This window comes from Anastrepha obliqua, chromosome 3, assembly GCF_027943255.1.
Source record: "Anastrepha obliqua isolate idAnaObli1 chromosome 3, idAnaObli1_1.0, whole genome shotgun sequence".
Taxonomy (NCBI): domain Eukaryota; kingdom Metazoa; phylum Arthropoda; class Insecta; order Diptera; family Tephritidae; genus Anastrepha; species Anastrepha obliqua.
In genome coordinates this window covers 9003476-9026985 of record NC_072894.1, presented here as the reverse complement: position 1 = coordinate 9026985, position 23510 = coordinate 9003476, and the positions used below count along the sequence as shown (strand labels likewise).

The following is a 23510-nucleotide window of genomic DNA, read 5'->3' as shown; positions in this document are numbered from 1 at the left end:
AGCCTTTTTTTATATTTTTATTTTTATTTTTTTTTAATTTTTAATTTTCTTATTTCGTCTTTAAATTGTCAAATTTGGTTGAAATTACTCTAAACTGTCGCTCTTTGTTGATAGATTTTGACATTATAGGGACGAAAAAGGCAAAAACAAAAAAAAAACAATACTTGGTTCTTGTTGGTTTTTACTTTACTGCCACTACTCTTCTACTACCTATTCAATGTGGGCTGTTTACCTACATACATAAGCACATGTGCCAAAAATTGAATTCCTAAATCAACTAAATCAAAGAAATATAGAAAATCTAAGTGGCCAAAGCCCAGTAAAAAAAAAAACACAAAAAAAAAACAAAAAAGAAAACAAAAAAAATATTCCAAATGTAATGCAGCGCCTTTTTACATAAACATAATTTGTCCAGTATTCAACAGCCAATACAAAATTGAATTAAGAATGCCCCTCATGTGCCATCAGCCTTGTAAACGAAACCTCTTGCCCTACCAAATTCCTCATATCATAATTTGCGAAATTCATATTTTGCTTTTGCTTTTTCTTTTTCGTTTTTGTTTTTACTTTCTTTGCTATTGGCTTTATGATTTACGGACTTTTGCTTACTTTTCGAATTTTTCAAAATTATTTAATTTTGATTTTAATGATAATTTAACAGTATATTATAAATTTTAAATTTTATTCTCTTCTGGCAAGCAACATATTTCCCATTTATCGGCAACGCTGTGCCTCGTTTCTTTCCAAATTCGCCTTTATTCGCTTGTGACGCGCGCACCAGTGCAACAACATTCTTAATGTAGCATCTCAACGCTCTCATATAATACCCAAAAATATACGCTCAAACTCCTTTGACGCCAATTGAAAATCTTCTTTTGTCACCACAATGTCCTCGAAGCGCTTCACCTCAGGCAGCGGCATCCCATGTGTTAACGTTAGCGCGCGCGTGCGCAACGTACGTGTACGTCCCGCACTCGGCGTACCGAAATTGGCGTGTGGACTTGGCACCTGACTAGAAGTGGGCGTGAAGGTGACATTAGTTGTGTTGGCGCGCTGCCGTTTAGCGATGTCGCGCCGCCTTTGAGGCACGTTGGCTATGCCGCTGGGTGTTGGATGTACCGCCGTGTTATATGCGGTTAAAGTATTGCCGGTCATTGGCACCGGCATTGTTGTAGGCGGCGTGTAGTAGGGTGTATTCGAATTGCTGCGCACATTGTGATTTATCGCCTCGAATGGCGTTAAGTGCACGTCATAGCCGCTGCTGGTTTCCATCGCCACGATCAGTTCGCCCTTCGCTTTGCTGGGGCAATGTGTTTCACCATTCGTTGTGTGGTAGAAATCTAGTGGTGGTGGTGGTGGTGGTGGGTAGTTGGGCGCGTGACGCGGACCAGCAGTTTTTTCGCCAGCAAACTGCAGACGCGCATTATTTGCGCTGTGTTGCGTTCGCGCGCGTTCCGAGCTCTCTTTGCAAGTGCTGGTTTTATTAGTTGTCGTAGTTGTACAATTCTGGCTGTGGCTGTTGTTGGATGTGAGTCCAAAGTATTTGGCATATTTCTCGTCGATCATCGAATTACGTGGGGTTGTTGGTGCGCTGCTGACGCCACTACTGTTACCGTTGCCGTTACCCTTACCATTAACACTACCGTTGTCAGTGTGGTTGGCGTGCGCGCTAAGACGCTGTGACACCGTCGACAACGATGAACCGTTCATTATGCGCGTAAACTTCTTACGCATCTCCACTACGGGCGAATGCGACTGTTCCGTCAGCGCAATCAGTGAGGCTGTTGGCGAAATTGTCAATAGTGGCACGGCTTTGATGCCGCCGTAGTTGTTTTCTTTGCCCGAGTCTGTATTGCTGTCCTCATTGCTGTCCACACGCTGCGGTGGCAAACTGGCATTGCCATTCTGCAACGGCTTGCGCTGCGGCAACGAGTTCATATCGCGCTCACCGCCGCCGCTGTTGGCTACATTATTCTCTAGCGCGGCGAGGGCATTGTGTGGCGTCGACTTGTGATCATACTTCATGTACTTCGAGTTGAGCTGATGGTGCTTCTGCTCCATCTGCAGACAATTCTCAATAAATGGTGATTTGATTTTGCCGATTTTTTTTAGCGGCGCAGCTGGAGGCTTGCTGACCGCCTCGATGCTACTGCATTCGCTATCGCAAGTGTCACTGTAAACGTTACCAATGGAATTGTTGCTGATGTTGTTGTTGTTGTTGCTGCTGCTCTGACTGCTATTGTGATCATTGTTGAGGAACGTCTGCGGCAAGTGCAGCTTACCGATGGTTTTCATCTTGATGCGGCGTGCAACAGGCGTCAACGCAGATGGCCCAACGACAGGAACTGGCACGGACAGTGCCAAACGTTGCGCCACCACCGATGAAAGCGACGTGTGTGAGCTTGACTTGGACAACTTGATAAATGCTGATGTTTCGTGCGTGGTGGCGTTCGGCACTGGCTCGGATGGCAGTGGGCTGGGTGCGGTCTCGTCAAAATTGTGCTCCATCTGTAAAGCGGAATCGATTTCGTTAATCGAAATGAGTTGTGGCTCAGACAGCGGTGGTGAATAGCAGTCCATGGGTGTGGGCGTGACGCTGGCGCTGCTGGTGGTGGTGCTGCCGCCACCATTGTAGCTGCTACGTGGCGTATTGGTAATCGAGTGGATGTGGTTGTAAGAGTTGGCGCTGCCACAACGGTCGGCGGTCAGGTGGCGCTGCGATGGGCTGCGCGTGTATGAGCTGGACAAGCTGCGGTTTGCCGCCTCGGTGAGATTGGCGAAAAAACGTAACCGCTCGGATACCGGCAGCGATGTGGGCTCTATGCGTGCACAAGCGATGAAATGTGAAGAATATTTGTCGTGAAAGATAAAACAAAAATCGATTAGAGTTTAAAGGATTGCGGTGGCAAGTGTACTACAATTGCTACCTACGTGGTTTAGTAGTTTTGAGCGGATTGCAGGGTTTTGTTGTTGTTGCTATTGTTGTCGTTGCTACTTTCGTATGCATGATTGCTGCACGGTAACTATTCGTGTACGAGTAAATATTAGCTTAGCAATTATTGTTGTTGTTGTTGTGCAATTCGTGACTTTATAGTTGCGTTAAATTCAGCCTAGAGGGAGTTCTCTCAAAAATTAACTATTCTAAAAAATTATGCAAAGTTTTGCACACCAGAAAAATTGTTTCATAAAATTTTAACAAATTTAAAAATTCATTTGTCTTGTTTTACTTTTAATTCACTTTCTTTAAAAATGTTTGTTCTGAGATAATCGATAATCCTCCACACGTCGATGCTTTCGTTTTCACGTAGCAAACACAACTAATACTGACAAACAATTTTCAGACACACCAATTCCCACTGGCTGTGTTTTATCGAAAAACAACAAAAAAAAATGTACATACAGTGAAGGACTTAAGTCTACATACAGCAGCAAATTTCCTTATTTCCAAGGAAGTATACAATAATTTAAAAAAAGATTGATGAAGTTTTTTTTTCATTTTTTTCAGAATTCATATGAAGGCCCACGCCTCATTTGAAAGTGGTTTTTTTTGGATGTTTCTTTAAAGGCGCGTAAAACGGAAACGAAAAAAACATTATTTATTTCTGTTTTGAGTATTTTATATTTTGATCCATTGTTAAAAAATAAAAATTTTGTTTTTAGCCATACGAGTTTCGTTAAAAAAGTACTCAGCCTTCAAACAATGCACACAGATTCAGCCGGTTCTATTGAACCGATTCTGATGAAATATAATTCAAATTACGTAGCATTGATGTCGTAATCGTGTGAACTACAGTCATTCGGAAAAAAATATTTTTAATATTTTTATATAATAAAAATTTTGTAATATTAAAATATTTTTATATAATAAAAATTAACATTTTTTAATATTAAAAATATTTTTTTCGGACCTTTAAAGTAAAAAAAGTCAAAAAACGGTTTTTCATATTTGAACATCCGCCATTTTGTCAATTTTTTTTTTAAGTTCGTAGTTCACACGATCACGACATTCATACTGTGAACCAGAAACTTTTTGTCTTTTTGATTTCAGACGCCTGTGAGTCCCGAAATCTGTGTTGCCAGCGGCATACCATTGTTTTGGAAGACTATTTTTTGAAGTCAGACAACTTTTTAAGCAAACCTCATATGGGCGAAAAACATTTTTATTTTTTAACATTGCATCAAAGAAATTAAATACTGAAAACACAAATAAAAAATCTTTTTCTGTTTTACACTCTTTTTTGTTTCTGGTTTACACGCTTTTAAAGAAACACCCAAAAAACATCTTTACAAATGAGGCGAGAGCCTTCATTCGTAAAAAAATTTAATTATTTCGCTTGCTTTATAACAAGAAAATTAACAAAACAACAATAAAGCGCTATGACAAAAGTCTACATACAAAGTCTCCAAGTCTGATTCGGTTCACTCAAGCAAAACAAGCATTAAAAAAGTAGCTGTAAATGCCGTTATTCGAAAATTTCAGTTGATAAATCATCGTCGTTTATTTCGTGGTTTGTCATCCAGGGACCAAGTGGATAAAATAATGAGCCCGAAGAAATATTTTCTGATTTAAGGAAATTGCTGTTAAGCACGGAAAAGAAAATAAGTCTTACGGCGAAATAGCAAAAATAGCCAATTTAAGTCCAGCAACGGTACAAACGATTGTTAAAAATTACGAAGAAACGAAATCATATGAAAATAAAAGGAGAATAGGCCGTCCAAAGAAGCTGTCCAGAAGAGATGTAAACTCTATTTTAGGAAGAGTCGACAAAAGGTCCGAGACTTCGTGCTGCGACATTGGCCCAACATATCGTCGAGACATCGGGAAAAAGTGTTCATCCAAGAATTATTAAAATATATCTTAATAATAGGAGATGTATCAGCAGGTCACCACGTAAAATGCCTTTGATTTCGGGAAAAAGACGTCACCTTTCGCTTAAGTATCCATGGGCACATATTGAGAAGGGAATGGATTTCTGGTCTAAAGTTTTTTATTTACTGACGAATCGCTGTTCGATGTATTTGTAAGCGATGGTCGGGCTAAAATATGGAGTAGAAGAAATGCGGATATGGAAATGAAAAATTTTAGATCTACGGTCAAGCACGGCGGTGGTAGCGTAATGGTTTGGGCCGCTATAGCTGCATTTGGCGTTGGAAAGCTGACCTTTGTTGAAGGTACTTTGGATTAATATAAATAAAAAAAAAAACAAAGTGGAACAACATTTGAGGCCAGTAGAATGCTTGGACCTTGGACAAGGTTGGCTCCTAAGCATACTGCGCTAAGTGTCAAAGAATGGCTCTTATATTACGCACCCAGACAACTAAATGCACCACCAAAAAGTCCGGATGTAAATCCGATATAGCCTGTTAGACAGAAAAAGTCGACAAAGTATAGTAAATGAGGCGAGGTCGCTAGAAAGAGTAGATGGAGGTATGGAACCAAATAACGCGCGAACAGCTTACACAACTACTTATAGTTGGATCAATGGCACGACGCCTTCAAGTTGTGATTGTTAACGGTGGCGGATCTACTAAATCAGAAAAGCATTTAAAAAACCCAGTTTTAAAATGAATAAATTTGTTTTTTTTAAGCTAATTGAACCAAGGCGCATTTATTAAAGGTGGTGGCACTAGACCAACAACAATGTTTTCTACGTTTGACTGTCACGGCAAAGTATTGGAAAAGTAGAAAACAAAAACTTAATTCGCCTTATTTTATTCTGTGCTGACAGCCACATGGACACGGTGAAAGAACATAAAAAAAAAAACAAATCAGCTGATTTACCAACATCACTTTTAATATAATCGCCTTGAATTGAACTGTATGTGGATACCGCTCTTTTGTTGTTTAGTTAATTTTGTTTTTGTTATAAAGCTATTTCAGATTAATTTTTATAAAATTACGAATACATATCGCACCCTAAATACAAAAGGGGCACAGCTCAAAATTTTCCACACTCGAGCTTGACTTGTTTACAGTTGCACAGAAAACAAACTATAGGACATATCACACTGAAATTTACCATGTAAGCTTATAACAGTCCTAAAAAAAAACAAAAAAATTATTTTTGCCATATGTCATCCGCGGACCGTTTTATTGATAACCTCTCGTTCATATTTGAGCTTCTGCTCATTTTGAGTTGTGACCCTTTTGTATTTAGGGTGCGATATGTAAATGTGAATTCCAAAAAAAAAAAAACTATTATACATCAACAAATTTTTTCAATTATTGTGTACCTCCTGGGAAATAAGAAAATATGCTGCTGTCTGCCGATTTAAGTCCTTCACTGTATGTCCACACATACAGTGATATGTAGAGAAGGAAAAACGACTAGAGGAAGTGCATATTGCAATCTCATAATACCGACACGTAGGCGTCACCACGGAATACGATAAACACTTCCAAGCTTATCGCAAACCAGCATAAAAAGAAAATCGCCCTCAACGCTTTCAATTGGCCTATTCGCCTTTTACGCCGCAGTTTTACTGCTCTTTAGCTTATCGCTTTGGTTTGCATTCTTTGTTTTCTACGTTTCACTTAAACTTACACACACACATATGCACACTGACACGATATCCTACGTAGTTGATTCGCAGCTGATGTCGATGAGAAACTGAGCTACAATCACTAAAATTTTTATCAATTTTCTCGATTTGGTTTTGTTTTTTTAAGAATCAAATTTTATTGCTGGTTGAATGGCCACAATTCCGTATTTAGCCAAATAAGACTTAGAAATGGCAAAACCAAATATTTCAAATTAAAATTTTGGAAAAAACAAAAATTCACACATATTAAAACACAAATGAAAAAATACTACTATCAAAACTTCAAAGCTAATTGACTTTTGAGAATGCAAAATATTAAAAATTTCAAAGAAATATAATATGATAGGGTGTTTTTTTAGCTGGTTGAAAATTATCGACATCGATAACTGTGATTGGACAGCTGACAATGGCAAATTGTGTTGGCATTGCTATTCAGTAAGGCTTGACAAGGGCGGTAATAGCGGTCGCCCTTCGGCAGGCAATGGCAAACATCCGAGTGTATTTCTTCCATGAAAAGTTCCTCATAAAAAATATCTGCTGTTCGGAGTCGGCTTGAAACTGTAGGTCCCTCCATTTTTGGAACAACATCAAGACGCACACCACAAATAGGAGGAGGAGCTCGGCCAAACACCCAAAAAGGGTGTACGCGCCAGTTACTTATATACATATAAGGTTTGGCAAGCCATAATGAATCGTGTGGAAGGCCAGAACACACCGTTCCGGTGAATGGCGTGCGCTATAGAATCATGCTGACTGAATTTTTGCTTCCAAAAATGAATCAACTTAACATCGAGGACATTTGGTTCCAACAAGGCAGCGCAACTTGCCATACACCCCGCTTCGAAATCGGTTTATTACAATATTCAAGACTCCATTGCCGCCACACGGCCAGATTTATTGGGAAAAGTAGTGAAAAATCGGACTGATGGAGCGGACCATATAACTCGTAGTCTCGGCGAACATCTGCCGGATATTATATTGAAACACCATCACAGAGAGGCTACAATCTTTCGTCAGCAAATGCCTCCGCATCATCTGCAGAATATTCTGGTCAAACAACCATCAGTAACGACGCACTGTGGAGATTAACGAACGAGGAACACATCCGCAGGCAAATCAAACGCAAAAAGTGGCGTAGATCACACATTGAGAAAATCACCAGATAGCATCACGAGGATGACACTGGACTGGAACTCGCAAGTGAGCAGAGGCCACGGCCGACCAGAAATCACTTAGAGAAAGTCGACGCTGCGCGAACGAACAGATGCTGACATCTCATGGGACGGTGCGAAAACAACAGCACAGAACCGTGTACGATAGAAGAGTCTTGTCGAGGCTCTATGCTCTCGATAGGAGTGAACAAGGAAAAAAAAAATATTGAAATTAATAAAAAAAAAATGCAAAAAAGTATCTGTTTGTATCATTTCATGCTGTCAAGCTCTTAAAAAACGTCGATACAAATAAAAACCCTTCACAATCGGCTAGGTTTTGTTATTCACTTCTGCTAGAAATTCATTGAAATTTTCTGGTCAGTGCATTGAAATTCACTTCATTGGACGTGAAGTACAGATACTGTCAGGCACTTAACCTTAAAGACTCATAAGACTCATAAGAAAATAGTTCGATAATACAAACATTTTTTAAAACTATTCCTAATCTTTACGGGCATATTTGAAATTTACAGCGTCTTGTAAAGGCGTTACATCGCTTCATTTCTGCGAAAAAAGGGGTTAAGACCGGGGCAAAAGTGCAACAGGAGGGTGTCTTAGCAGGCGTGGTGATGTGGGTGGACCAAGACAACAAATGAGAGCATTGTAAGCAAGCGTCTGCAACTCGATCCTGTGTGTGGGGCGACGTAGTGAGTTATTCCAGCTACTTGAGACAGGCTTAACGGCTGCACAGTTTATGCAATGCCAGAATCATTAGACGCTCCAGGACCATATCTGACGAAGCAGCATGGGTAATAGTAGACAGAATCCCCCTCGATATACAAATGTAAAATACATGAAACGAAAATACCAACATGCAAAAAACGCGTGGATATCTGCTAAGAAAGCCTCACTGAGGGACGCCCTACAGAGGATCGATAATATCGCTCTGCAAAATTGGCAGACCAAATGGAACGATAGTGGGAAGGGAATAACCACTTTCTCTATGATCCCTGACATACAGAAATGGATACGGAGAACACATGGAAACGTTAACTTCTTGCTGACGAGGCGATGGGGTGGTTTAATCCGCAGGCACTACGAAACTTAGTACAAAAAGAGCCGGGGAATATCGCACATGTGAATCGGGCATACGTATGAGTCGGATCATACAGTTTGTCAAGAATATCTTTGCATAGAGAAGAAAAATTTACAATTTTAGGTTTGATCGAGAATTTCAACGACAAATGAAAAAGTAAGCAAAAAATTTATACAAACATTCCATTACTGTATTTGTCTACGACTATTAGGCGCCAACAGTTATTAAATAAACACACACATAACAAAAACAACAAGAAAAAAAGATGTTTACTCTATTTAAAAAGTGTCAAAAAAATCTTTGCACAACTGATGAAAACAACAAAAAATGCAGTCTTTTGGGGTTAATATTTTGTATGTCCGCCTTGGGCATCAATTACCGCTTGAAGACGACTTCGCATTGACCCGATTTACACGAGGAGACATCTGGAAGGGAAACATTTTGTTCGGGGGCGAAGGACGGTCGGGGAAGAGAGAAGGGATTTTGTCTCCCGTACTCGGCGACACGCTTTGCTCTTCTTATTCGTATTTCCAATCTTTCCAATTTTTGATAGTTGCTTCATTCGTTTTCTTCTTTTGTGGGAGAAGGTTCTGAGTTATGTGTTCGTTTTCAAGCAAACGGAAGATAACAAAGATGACAACCACCCGAACACTGCTTGGGAAATGCACGATTATTTTTACTAGTAAAGTAGGTATAATTTAAAATATATTATGGGGCATGTTTATGTTGAATTCTAATTTTCCTCGCATTTCTAGTTACTCAAGTTAATTTTAAGTTAATTATTTACATATGAAGTATTTTTAATTTAATTTTTTTTATTCAAGTATAAGAATTTATAAATTTATTTCAATAAAAAAACAACAAATTATTTATTATTTAACCAGTTTGCATTTTTCATTCATATATTTAAGAAACTGTTGTCGAACGCTCTCTGCTTTACATGTAAGCGCGTGGTAGAATACATCCGAACTAGACGATGCTAAAGTGTTAAATGTCAAAATGTCGCGGAAACATTTTTGCCCGTGTGAACGCGAATGAAACTTCAAAAGAGAATTTCCAGTGTCTCTCTTCCAGATGTCTCCTCGTGTAAATCGAGTCATTGATTTAATTAGATGCGGAATATCATATTCCAACGGTATTTTTTCCACTCTTCTCACTCTGCTCTGATGAGTCTTATTAACTCAGTTTTATTAGTTGGCGATCAATTTCCTACTTTTCTTTTTAAATGAACCGACAAATTTTCGATTGGGTTAATGTCGGGACTTTGGGCGGGAGTATCAATAACTTTGGTGCAGTTGTAGAGTAACCAGGACCTGTACAAATAAGATTTATGTTTGGGATCATTTTCTTGATAGTATTCGTATTTAAATTTGTTCAAATTTTCCGGGTCAACAAAGGCGAATTTTCTCATACTGGAAGTCAATTCGTTTTTTAAAATATCAAGATATACTTCCTTGGTCCTTATTTCGTCCAAAATTTCCACGACTCCCATTGTTGATATACAACCGCAAACCATTACTGACAGTTTTTCAAACTTTACGGTAGGGATAATATTTTTGTTTTGTAGTGCTGTGAGTGCGCCAAACTCTGGGGTCCATCATGGTAGTAGAACATCATTTTCGTCTCATCTGAGAAAATAACGTTATCCCAGTACTCTGTGGGAAGTGATATGTGCTCGGTGGCAAATCGCAATCTTTTATCAACGTTTTGTGCTGATAACAGGGGTTTTTTCCTAGCCACTCTTGCAGAATGTTTGTGTTTTTGCAACACTTTTCAAACAGTTTCATGAGAAGCTCTTAACCCAAAGTCTTTTTCCACTTCGAGAGCTATTCCTCTTGTACTGATTTGCGGGCTATTATAAATAGTTTTAATAATTTTACGTTCAATTCGCTGCGTCACTTTTTTTGGTCTGCCTATAGATCCTTTCAACTCGAGTCTTCCTTCATTTTCGATATTATATACAGTTCTAATCTTGAGGGAGAACATATTGGCGATTTCTCTGACTGATTTCCCTTTGTAGTGATTGAAATACACTCATTGAATAATAATTTTTGAAATTCGTTTTCCTGGCATTTTTTTATTCAAATCTGAGATCACTTGTAGCACTGAAGACAACTAAACTTATAATTAAATAATTTCTTACCCCTTTTCGCATTCCATACCATTTGCAAAAAAACCCAAATGAATGAAATTCGCGGAAAATAACTGCGTTTTTTGTTCTTTTCATCAGTTATGCAAAGATTTTTTTGACACTATTTAAATAGCGTAAACATCTTTTTTTGTTGTTGTTTTTGTAAGGTGTGTGCGCCTAATGGTCGTAGACAAGTACAGTAATGGAATGTGTGTATAATTTTTTTGTTTGCTTTTTTATTTGTTGTTTGTCGATCAAACCTAAAATTTAAAATTTTTCTTCACTATGCAAAGATATTCTTGACAAACTGTATGTATCTTTAGAAAACTCCACCTCCGCATACCAAACAAAAACAAAAAACGTCAGAGTAAAGTAGCTGGTTTTTAATGGCGCCACCTTCAGTACTCTATGCGCATTGACAAATCAGCTGTTTCTTCTTTAAAAATCGCTGAGAGCCGGTTAACGGTCTGATTGCGGCCAGACCATCCGGACTCGCTCCACCGTAAATATATGTATTCCTCTAAACAAACTCAATTTTTGTATAAATGTTAGAGCAAGTCTTTATGAGAAATAAAAAAAAAACTAATTATAAACTAAAATATAACCAAAGCAACCAAAGTTGAATCAAAGCTACGAAAATTTGCTTTGCACCATTTGTGTGCACGTAACAAGAAATTGATTCGCTTAAAATAAGACGGAAGCGTTATAAAAAAATAATTACAATTGAAAAACAATAAACGAATCGGGCAAATACAAAAAGTTTGCATAAAATTTGTATTGCAGTTTTCCAATTCTCATTTTTGCAAGTTATTAGCAACCGACAACCGGCAGTTTGGTTAAATTTAAAACCCACAAACATAAACATGCAAACACTTACACGCACACACACACACACAAACCATAGATGTGTTGCATATTTTGCTTATATAATCGCCGATGGCACGCGCCTTTCGTCTGCCACAGTGGCTGTGGGCTGTGGCGTGGTTAATTTATGAGTTAATAATAACAAACCCAGAAATGAGAGGAGAAAAATAAAATAAAAACCAAATATGTAGAAACGTACATTGTTTTTGCTGCAGTTATGTGTGCCCGTGCGAAATGAAAGCATTATTGCTTAAATAACAGAAATGCGAGTAAGTAATAGTAGTAGTATGCAGTAGGTGGTACTTATTTTTAGTAGTAATCGTAGATAGTAGTAAATATTTGTTAAAAAAAAAAACACAACAACAACAACAAATATATGCATAGCATGCGCAACAACAACAACGTGCCGGGTTATTCGATAAAAAGGTAATGCCAAAATATATTGAGCCAATTAAAAACAAAAAAAAAATCAATTTGCATTCCGTTCAGTTAATTAAAAATTATTAATTCTTATTTTACCTAAATACTTATATTGCCGCATAATCATGTAATAATTTTTTCTTTTCAAACAAAAAAAAAAACAAGAACAAAAACATTGGCTTATTGACATTTCAGTTTGGAATTTAGTTGACGAATAATGCAATGAGTTAAAATCGAACATAAACGAACAACAAAATCTGCATTCAAAGCGTCAAAACGTGGACGATGATGATGACGTTGGAATTGATGGAAATATTGGAGAAGGGTTGCTGTGCGGTAATGGGTTTTGGGTTTTTGGTGCTTATGAAGAGGATATGAAAAATGGACGCGTTTTTTTTTGCGCCGCATTGCGAATTTTCTCGAGCAACACTCACCGATTTCCTCTTCTGTTCGCGCTGGAACTTGCGGAGTTTTATGCTCTTCGCTGCAGCTCGCGTTGGCGGCGCTGGCTATGCTGCTGCTCAGTATTGGTGGTGTAGCAAACATGGTAGGTGTGGGCGAAGGCTGACGTGGTGCTGGAAAACAATGCAAAAACAACAATAGTTAAGCGCTGGGAAATAACAAAAATGCAGTTTCAAAACGTAATTTATATACAGAATTTGTAATAATAATAATAGCCTGCCCCTCAGCAGGCAATGACAAACCGCCGTGTGTATTTCTGCTATGAAAAAGTTCCTAATAACCAAAAAAAAAACATCAACTATTCAGAGACGGCATACAACTCTAGGCCCAGTTGTGGAGAAATATCATTATATGAGGTTGGGGAAAAAGTTCGTAGCGTTTTTATATATATACCAGGTATATTCGTATGAAGTGAGCCTCTCAGCTATTAGTTCATAGATGTCGCTAGGAGTAATTTTAAACCTTCCCAAATGTCTTGTTTTTTTCGTCTGTCATCTATCAACAATATTCAGTACATTGTTTGTAACGTTTCATACAACAATGAATTTTTGTCGCTCCCAAAAATGTCGAATTTCGTGCTTTCAAACTACGATTTAGGAGTTACTAAATCTCTCGTTGCTTCTTGGCTTGACCTTTCAAATTTCAAAAAAATGCAGCACAAACTGTAGTTATTTCATGCCCGGATTTTATTGCCCACAATTGTCGTTGCTTGCGTAATGTTGCCGCACAATAGTTAGACTTTTTGCGCCTATGTACTTGGATTTGGTGTATGATTGGCAGACATTTACTTGCTGTAGTGGTATCCCAGTTGCTGACTGTCACAATTTCTACCATTTTTTGAAAACTACACTCAAATGTAGATTTGTATGTCGCTGTCCACAAAGATATTAATACACTTTAGAACCTGTTGTAGTTGCGTCAAGTTTCGCCGGTTTTCGCCAGCTTTCATAGAATTTTTTATTTTTATTTTTTTTTCAAAATACTCAAATCATATATACTTTTATACTCGTACATATCTACATACATACGAATACATATACATATATACATACATACATATATGCATACAGATGTAAGTACGTAGTGTACTGAATTGCGTCAGAATTTATATCTGGCTCATTATTGTGGGTCATAAATTAGCAGTTAGGTGCACAATATTGTGCTATTCCAAATTACAACTTGTTCCCTGCATACGTACATATGTACATATGTACGCACACTAATACACACAAAAGCAAACAATGGCTTTTGGAAGCTTTTAATGAAGGCAATACAAGTTTGAGGTGCTGGCAGGCGGAGTCCATAAATGAAGGGTGAGAAAATTTACTTATTGTGAAAAAAATGTACAGACGAGGCACATATGTATGTAGGTTTGTACGAGTACTTTCTTACATATTTGCTAACTCTTCAAGATTTGAATTTCATGAAGAAGAAATTTTTACTTGAAAAATTCAAAAATCTTACGGCTATATTGATTGGCCAAAGCCAATTAGAAACCAAGTTTTTGAAACAAGCGCATATCTATGTACATATATCTATGTATACTACATCCCAGTAGAATTAGAGGCCATCGATTGTGTAATCCGCGAATCTGTCCTTGCGAGTACGGCATTACTCTCTGCACTTCTGTATATACGAGTATAAAGAGTGATCGGATTGTAGGTACTTTTTCCAATAAGATTATGTTGACAGATCACGCGTGACTACTGTCAAAGTAAATACATAATTTTTTTCAGTATTCATTGACATTTCATCATGGAAAGACTTACGCCTCAACAACGCTTACAAATCGTACAATTGTGCGAGGGCTGTTCAATAAGTATCTGTTTTTGATAACAGAGACCGTTCCTGAAGGAAGTTGGTGTTAGCATCGTATGCTGCCATCTATCAAACGACGACGAAACAAGTTTCAGACTGATTGATAGGTTAGTTTGGATTTGGCAGCTATTCGAGTGGGACGTGTTTCGTGATTTTCGCTAAGAATAAGAAATAATTCGCTTTTCGTTCGGTAATTCGCTTTTTGTTTTTGAATGGGGGAAAATACGAGGAGATAAAAGCAAAGTTGAATGCTGTCTATGGGGACGCTTCACCATTTATGACCACAGTTAGATCCCAGATTGGTTCAACAATTTTAAACGTAGACAAGCATCCGTTTTTGATGAGGAGCAACCAGGACGTCGGCAGACGTGGTTACCGAGGAAACCATTCAAAATGTCCACGACTTGATTCTCACGGATCGACGAACGAAAGTGCGTGAAGTAACAGAGGTCATAGGTGTGTCGACCGGAACGACAATTAATATTTTACATGATAAGTTGGCGATGAAAGAATTGTCGGCTCGATGGGTGCGGTGATTGCTCACGGTGGACAACAAGGCTGTTAACTTCGAAGCAGTATTTGGAGCAATGCAAGCGAAATCCGAAGGAATTTTTGCGTCGATTTTTTACCGTTGATGAGACCTGGACTCATCATTACACACCAGAAACTAAGCAGCAATCAAAACAATGGTTTTCTCCCGGTTAATCTGGAAGGCGAAAGGCGAAGACAGACTCATCGACCGGAAAGGTTAGACTTTTTGCAATGCGCATGGCGTCATCCTCATGGATTTTTTAGAAAAAGGAAGAAGGATCACTGGATAATACTACAGTGAGTTATTCAACCGCCTTCACAAAAAAATGAAGGAGACACGACCGCATTTGACGAAAACGAAGGTGCTATTCACCACGATAACGCACCAGTTCATCATCCGGAGCTGTCGCCGCCAAACTGTGTGAATTGCTGCCGCACGCCCCATATTTACCCGATCTGGTTCCTTGCGACTTTGTCTTGTTCCCTAACATGAAGGAATGGCTCGCGAGAAAAAAAAAATTTAGTTCAAACGAGGAAGTCATCGCCGAGACAGAGACGTATTGTGGAGATTTCGACAAATCCTATTTTTTGTAGGGCCGGCCGGAGCGTTGGGAGAAGTACGGGAACTATGTTGAAAAATATAAATTTCTTTGAAAAAAAAATGGTGTCTTCATTTCTAACACGAGCACTTATTGAAACCCCCTCGTATTGGTTACTACCATCGAGGCTACTCTGAAGAGAATAAAATAAGTACCAATGGATAATTGAGGTCTTTTCGTTGTACGAACAAATTTCACTATATTTTGAACGGAAGCCTTGAACAAGCCTTCCCTTGTTGTTTCATAGATATCCCTGGTTAGTATACTTTGGAAAATTGTTTTTGTTGTATCTGCGAATATACGTTGCCGCCGCTATAAAAGTTGCTATCTTTATTTTTCGATTCAAATACTAACTAAACTGAGTTACTTCGTTTATAACTTAAAACTTAGGCGAAGAAAATGCATTTTTGTAAGGCGAATAAATGGCGTGACTATACAAAGGATTGCCAAAGAGTATTTTTAAATTTTGGAAGTAATGCGTAGGTGCTACTTAATGATGTTTTTTAGATGTATTGTAAAATTTTACTAAAAAGAAATTGCAGCTGCGCGATTTCCATTGTACATATCGCTGACTTATTACCTACTTTGTTGCAATTTGACGAATTTACATTTTCCAAATCTTCGGTATTGCATGTATTCACATTAGGGCGCGCTAATTTTTGTGGAATGATGATTTTCGAAATCGTTCCTAGCAGATGCGGGCTCTACATAGAATTACAATGTAAGAAGAAAAAAAATGCAGTAGAGTCGAGTAGTAGGCTAAAGTCAATTTCGACCAAGCCAAATCGTAAAAGAAGATATCTGTAGTTAGTACAAAGTTAATATGAAGATTAATATGAACTAAAGTATTATGAATGTTACTTTTTTAATACAAATTTGTAGTACGGATTTTTCGGTACAAAAAATTTAGTGCTGATATCTACTTATATTTATGAGTAGGCAATGCATTCGAATAAAAGCAGAAATTTGTCCCAGAATTCATGGCAAGACTTATTGAAAAATTAAAATTTGAAAAGGTGGAGCCAAGGAGAACGAGGAGATTTGGTGACTCCTAAAACAATCAGGCTAAAAAGCCCGTTGTATTTAAAGCTCTGGAAAGACGGTAGATAGTCAAGGAGGGAAGGAGAAAAGTATCAGAGAAAAAGATAGGAAAGAATAGAGACAGAGATAGAGATAGTTAGTCGTGTGAGAATTTTCCAGATTCTTTGGCAAATCTGTAAATGTCCTCCAGTTTTAGAGAACGAATATTACTGGCAAGACTAAGAATTTCTTTTAATTTAAAGAGCCCCAAGCTGGCGCTATAAAGCAAATTATTGTAAATTCTCTTTCAAAAGTGACGCCTAGATGTCAATTGAGAATAATTCCAATGCTTTTTCAATACTTTGTGCTCTCGGTCCATCTTTGGCAAAACTTAGACCGAAATATTAAATATACAGTCTGTGTCAGAAGAAAAGAACCGGTTTTTCGATATATTTCGTTCTGCTTTTTGCTGCTAATAGTCACACTCAAGGCTACAAAGGGCCTGTCCTAACTCAAGTTAGTGTCGTTCGAAAATTTCCCGTAAACGCAACCAAACAGAAATGAGTGAGAAGTACGCGAAGCATTTCGAGGCGGCATTTTTTTGCACGCATTCGAAAAGGCCGAAATTATCTTACAAATTAAATTAAAATTAATTTAAAAATAAAAAAAAAATTGTTGTGATGTGGAATCAGCGGAGATGCCAGGCTATACTCGACAACGATGAAGGCTACACGGCTTATTAACTAATCGCGACTCGTACTTTTGGACATACTTTCATGCAAAAGAAATTTTAAGTATATATCTTTTATACTTCATGAATAATCACGATTCCTTTTTTCTCACACAGACTGTATAAAAGAGAACTTGCGCTTCAAACATAAATTGTTTTATTACCTTGCTGAATGTACTCAATTGATTTCTCATTATTTCAATTGATTTCCAATAAATTCCAATTATTACTACTACAGGGTAGGCCATTTAAAGCGGGCCCATTTGTTTCTGAAAAAAAAACATTGAAAAAAACATTTTTTTTTGTGTTGATATGAAAAATCATTTATTTTGATTCAAGGAGATTTGTTCCAGCTAGTTTTTGAAAATGATATCCTTCAAATGTTTGCCTCTGGCCTTGATGGCCAAATGTGTCCTTTTTTCGGCGTTTTCCATCGTTTTGGCCAATATTTCGGCCGGTATGGCGGCGATTTCGCGTCGGATATTGTTTTTAAGTTGAGTTAGAGTCCTTGGCTTGTTGATGTATACCTTGGATTTCAGATAACCCCACAAATAAAAGTCCGGTGGCGTCAAATCTGGTGATCTCGGTGGCCACGGAAAATCACCATTTTTCGAAATCAACCTTTCGGGTAATCAGCCGGGTTTAATTTTTGTGCCATTTGAATTTTGTACGGAAACATTTTCAAATCGATGCGAATTATGCGCCTGAGTGTTGTTCTGGCGATGCCTAATTCCTGAGAACGACGATAACTCGATGTTCGCGGAGCCTCCTCAACACTGGCTCGTACAGCCTCGATATTTTCAGCAGAACGTCGTGTACGTTGTCTGGATGCGTGGCTGGTATTGCTGAGACTACCGTGGTTAATAAATTTTGCGTATAAACGCTGTAAAGTGCTTTTGGATGGCGCACTTTTAACTTTATTTTTTTTTTTTAACGCACGTTGAGTTTTCACAATTGAGAAGTTATTTTGGATGTAAAGCTGAATTATTTCAGCGCGTTCTTTTGGAGTGTACTGCTCCATGGTAAAAATTGTCTTGGACTGACGCTTCCAACGCGCTATGTCATTAGTCGATCTGACGTTCCTGTCAAAAGTTATAGGGTTGCCAGATGGGCCCGCTTTAAATGGCCTACCCTGTACTATTTTTTATCTTTTCTTCAACTTCGACTTCTTTACTATTAGCAATATTTTTATATTTACTGTGGAATCTTTTATCTAGCAGGCTATTTTTAAGGTCAATTATTCTAAAAAAGCCCATGGTTTTATATTTGACTTAAATAAATAAAAATAAACAAATAATTCCCAGACGGTTCCTTTTTTTATTTCATCTTTGCCATTTGTCAAGTAGACAGATGTGCAACGATTTTTACGTTAGGACAACGCGTTAAACTTATTGAATCTTATTATGAAAATGGTCGATCTTCAAGAACAACATACATATCCCAAGGATTCTTGTTTTTTGTGGCAATAATCGTCCGCATGAGTCGACAATCCAAAGGTTGGTTAAAACATTTAAATAAACTGGTTCTCTCGAGGGTGGAAAACCGACTAGCAGATGAAGAACTGCACGTTTTGTGGAGACTATTGCTGCTGTAGCGCAAAGTGTTGCTGAACAACGTTCAACATCCATATCTCAACATTCTCAACAATTAGGCATCCATGAATTGACTGTTTGGCGGATTTTACCAGCTGACGTGCTCATGATGGGCATTTAAATTATACCATTGTTCACATATAATAAATGGGCTGAAAAGTCCCGGGCTCAACACATGGATGGCACTAGTTTTATTGCATTCAACTCTTTTTTAGTTAGTACTAACCTTAAAGAGACAGCTGTTAAAATTTCATGATATTTTATTCATTAATTGATGAGTTATTGTGCTAAGAGTGACGCTACTTTTGTTATTTTCAAAACAAAGGATCAAAAAGAAGTTCGTGTTTTAATTTTACACTGCTTCAGGTTGGAAAAGTAACATTCAAACGAAGTAACAAAGTGTTATGGGGACTCCCCCCCATCTGAAACAACAATAAAACGAAGGTTTGCTGACTTCAAACGTCGTCGTAGAGACATCGATGATGGACCACGCAGTGGACATCCAAATGAGGCGATAACACCAGAACACATCAAAAAAATCTACAAAATCGTTTGAATGATCGATAAGTGAAGTTGCGTGAGTTAACTGACATTGTAAAGATATCAAAAGAATGTGTTAGCTTTATATGGCATGAGAAAGCTCTGTTCAAAGTGGGTGCGTAAGATTGTATTCTATGAATTATTACATCACGAAAGGAACCTAACTCCGGCGAAATGGATTTTGATATTGCTCAAGTACGGCTTAGAAGGTGGCGCAAATTTAATCATCAATTTTGTTTTTGAATAACTTTTTTACTAAAAACATTGCTTTGAGTGATGGAAATATTTATTTTGACCTTTACTTCTCTGCTGTAATTCGAAAAGTGGATGTATGTAATTTTTTTTCGAATCAAAACGAATCAAACCAAAACTTGTGAAAAACCGAAAATAAATTTTACATTTTCAAACTCTATTATTTAAATTTTTTCCTAATAAATAATTTTTTTACTATTAATAGCGTATTTATAATTATTCTCATTATGGATAATTTTTAGTTTTAGCTTAGACTTGTCTTTTTTCTACTTTCTAACTTCATATCCATAACTGTCGCTTTTTATTCTTATTAATTCAAGACCTCTTTTAAAATTGTAGGGCCTCGAAATGGCCTTTAAAGCTATGCTCTAACGCACTTTTTCCTTAGAATCCGAAACTCTGAGGAAAGATGTCGGAAAAAAATCATGCCATACAATTCGATCCGCCCTAATGTACACATACATATACATATGTACGTACGTATGAGTGTGTGTTTCACTAAATAAAAACATGTAAATGTATTTTTAGCGAAATTTTACTTACCTCGTCGTGGTGAAGTTTGTTCCTCACGATTGAACGTCGTTGCAGTTGACGCCAACGACTCTGCTGTCGCTGCTTCTTCGCTTTTGGTCTTCTCCTGCAACTGCTGGAACATATTAGCACGAGCGCGTACGCTATTTTTACGGGCCAGCCCAGTACCGCCAACACCAACACCTACCTCACTCTTCTCGTTAAGAGTGCTGGCGGCGGCGGCATTCTCCTCAATGCCAGACATTTCGAAGATACGCTCACTATCGCTACCCACCGAATGGGTCAATTGCTCGCTGCCGCTATTGTTGTAACTGTCACTTAGCGAATTGAGACGACCAATTACGGCGCGTAGAGGTGGCGAGCCAACGGAAGAAGTTCCCGCCGCGTCAAAATGATTCTGACCGTGCAACGATTGTGTTGAACAGCGTGTAAGCGTGTAGCTGCTGCCCAGCGATGCGTTGGAGGCGGCGTTCGAATGCGCAAATGCGGTGTAATTGAGGCCCGCGTCTAGCGATTTGGTCGGCTTAAAAGCAGATGTGGCGGAGATGTCGAGCGGTGATGCGGTGGCTTTAAAGCTGCGGGATTGAGGAAGTATAAATTTCACGTAAGTTTTGTTTTTTGTTTGTTCAATTGTTGTTTAGAGAAGTTTTAAGATTTTGGTGCACTAAGAGTTTGATTGGGTGGGTATAATGCGATATTTACAAAGAAAATAAAACATAGAAATGAATTTTCGGCTCAAAATACACTGCACATTGATCGATTCGATATATGCGGCTCAGGCTCTAAATATAATAATTGGCAAATATTTATCACTTGATTTTTATTTCTTTTATTATTTGCTATTGAACACACAACAATTTTATTGGCAATAGACAAAAATGAAAAACACAATACACAAAAAACAACAAAAAAAAAAGAATGTAGCAAATAAATTTAATTCGCTTTATCTGTTTAGATTACTGTGGCTCAATAAATAATTTTTCACACTCCAATAGCTTATGGCAGATATTCAACTATTGACAAAGGCATTAACTAACACTTATGACGATAAGTTGCTGAGAAAAAATTTCAATTTATTTTAAATGAGCAGCACTTCCAATTTATTCTGCGCGCTTGGTCGTTGGTCAAGCAAAACCAGCAGCTGGTCGAGAAACTTTGCACTGTTGGAATTTAACGTAATTAACGTTGCACCACCGCGATTAGATAGATGTGTACGGGCACTTGTATTGAATCAATAAGTTTGTTATTGTACTTTGCTTGAACCAATTGAAATTTTTCACACTTTCAAAGTTTTTGTTCGGGCGTCGTTCACATTTTGCAATGGAAAACGCTTCGGATTGAATACACACATACATATAAACACTTGTGGAACGTGCCAAAAATAAAATAAAAAAAAAGAATTGGCGAAATATTAAAAAAGCGGAAAATAAAGTAAATCAAGCTAACCAAAAAGTGTACACCCAATTAGAGGTTTGAAAAAGATACTTTTTTGGAAGTGGGCAAATGTCAAAGAATGGCGTATTCTAGTGAAAGGCTGTGGCGCTCATATTTCTTTTGATAAATATGAGCGTTTCAAGTGAAATAAAACAAAAGAGTTTCATCAATAATTTGTGTTATTCTTTGACGACACAAATTCAGCTAATTTTTCCAACAGCTTTGCTTTTCGAACTAGTCACACCGTTACTAGCGGCAGTCAATTTGACAGCTGACAGCTGATATTTGGTATATCAGGTTGTCCGATAAGTTGTGCGGTTCGATAAGAGAGTGTGTGACTACTAGCCAAATTTTTTTTTTTGTTATGTTGGGACACTCTTCAATTCATCAATTCATTCTTTGATTTCAAGCCACTTAGTACCGACGTTTCAAGTATTTTTTACAATGAAAAAAAAAAAAATCAAGCGATAAAATTTTTATTTTTGGAAGGTTTAAAAGCAACGGAAATTTATGAACGAGTGTTGAAAGTGTATAAGGACTTTTCGCCATCAATTACTGCAGAAAGATGGGTTGCTGAATTTGCATGTGGTCGTACAAGCCTTGAAGACGATGCACGCTAAGGACCTCCAAACAACACCAACAGCAACCACACCAGAAATCGTAAAAAAAAATGCAGGAAATCGTATTGAAAAAACCTCAATTGACTGAAAGAGATTTAGTAGGAGCCCTAGGCATCTCATTGGACAAAAGCAAGAAATTTTTTCGGCTGAAATATTGGGTTTCAGAAAGCTGTGTGCACGATGGGTCCCATATTCGCTGAAAATGGAACAAAAACACATTCGAATGCGACTCAGCACCGACTCAGCAACATTTAGAGGGTTTCGAAAGGTTAAAGTGGATTTTGTGCGTCGATTCAACACTTCGGATGAGACTCGGGTCCATGAGCCCAAATCAAAACAGAAGGATAAAGAGTGGTTTGAACCTGGCTCTTCGACTCCGGAACGAGTTCGTGCCCAGAAATCGGCTAAAAAGGTGTTTTCATCGGTTTTTTTTGGGATGCGAAAGGAATTTTGTTTGTGGATCACAAGCAAACTGGTAAAATCATAAATTCTGAATATTATTGTAACCTTCGACCAAATGAATGAAAAAATTCGTGAAATTAGAACCAGTTCGCAAAACAAAACAAAAAAGGGTTTTCATCAAGACAATGCAACCAGTCATAAGGGCATTTTGACAATAGCTAAAAGTCTAAAGCGAAAGTCCATGCATTACAGCAGCATCCACCGTATTCACCAAATTTGGCCCCTAACAACAACCACCTGTTTACAAACCTAAAAAATTCACGCGTGGAAAGCGTTTTTCATCAAATGATGAGGTCATAACAGCTGTGGAAACGTATTTTGCAGCCCTTCCAGATTCTCACTTCAGGGAAGAAATTCACAAATTGGAATCTCGTTGGAACAAATGTATTGATGCTCAGGGAGACTACACTGAATAATAAAGTGCATTTCAAACCATACGATTGTGCTTTCTTATCGAATCGCAAAACTTATTCAACAACCTAGTATCCTACAGATAAGCTTTTGTGACTATTTCCAATGTTCAAATAGCGAAAATGAAGAGGTCATCGATGTAACTGGCACATATTTTAGAGCTTTGTGGAATCATATCATTTGGAGGATATCAAAACCTTGAAGAAACCTTGGCTAAAATGTAACACGTTAAAAAAGAGCGTATGCTGAAAAGCAAAATAGTTTTTGGCTGCATCGAATATTATTTACTTCAAGTTTCAGTGT

The 23510-nt window shown here is 37.8% G+C and overlaps 1 protein-coding gene across 3 annotated transcripts in view; it reads right to left on the bottom strand.

Moving 5' to 3' along the window:
• Nucleotides 1–609: 609 nt before the first annotated feature.
• The window catches only part of LOC129241478 (pneumococcal serine-rich repeat protein-like), a 143429-nt gene continuing 120528 nt past the window's right edge, over nucleotides 610–23510 (bottom strand). For all 3 annotated transcript variants that reach the window (XM_054877819.1, XM_054877820.1, XM_054877821.1), the window contains 3 exons: nucleotides 20293–20855; nucleotides 12640–12780; nucleotides 610–2819 (listed from right to left, as the gene is read on the bottom strand). In XM_054877819.1, coding sequence (XP_054733794.1) covers nucleotides 817–2819; nucleotides 12640–12780; nucleotides 20293–20855 — 2707 coding nt within the window. In that variant the 3' untranslated portion in view covers nucleotides 610–816. The remainder of the gene's footprint in view (nucleotides 2820–12639; nucleotides 12781–20292; nucleotides 20856–23510) is intronic.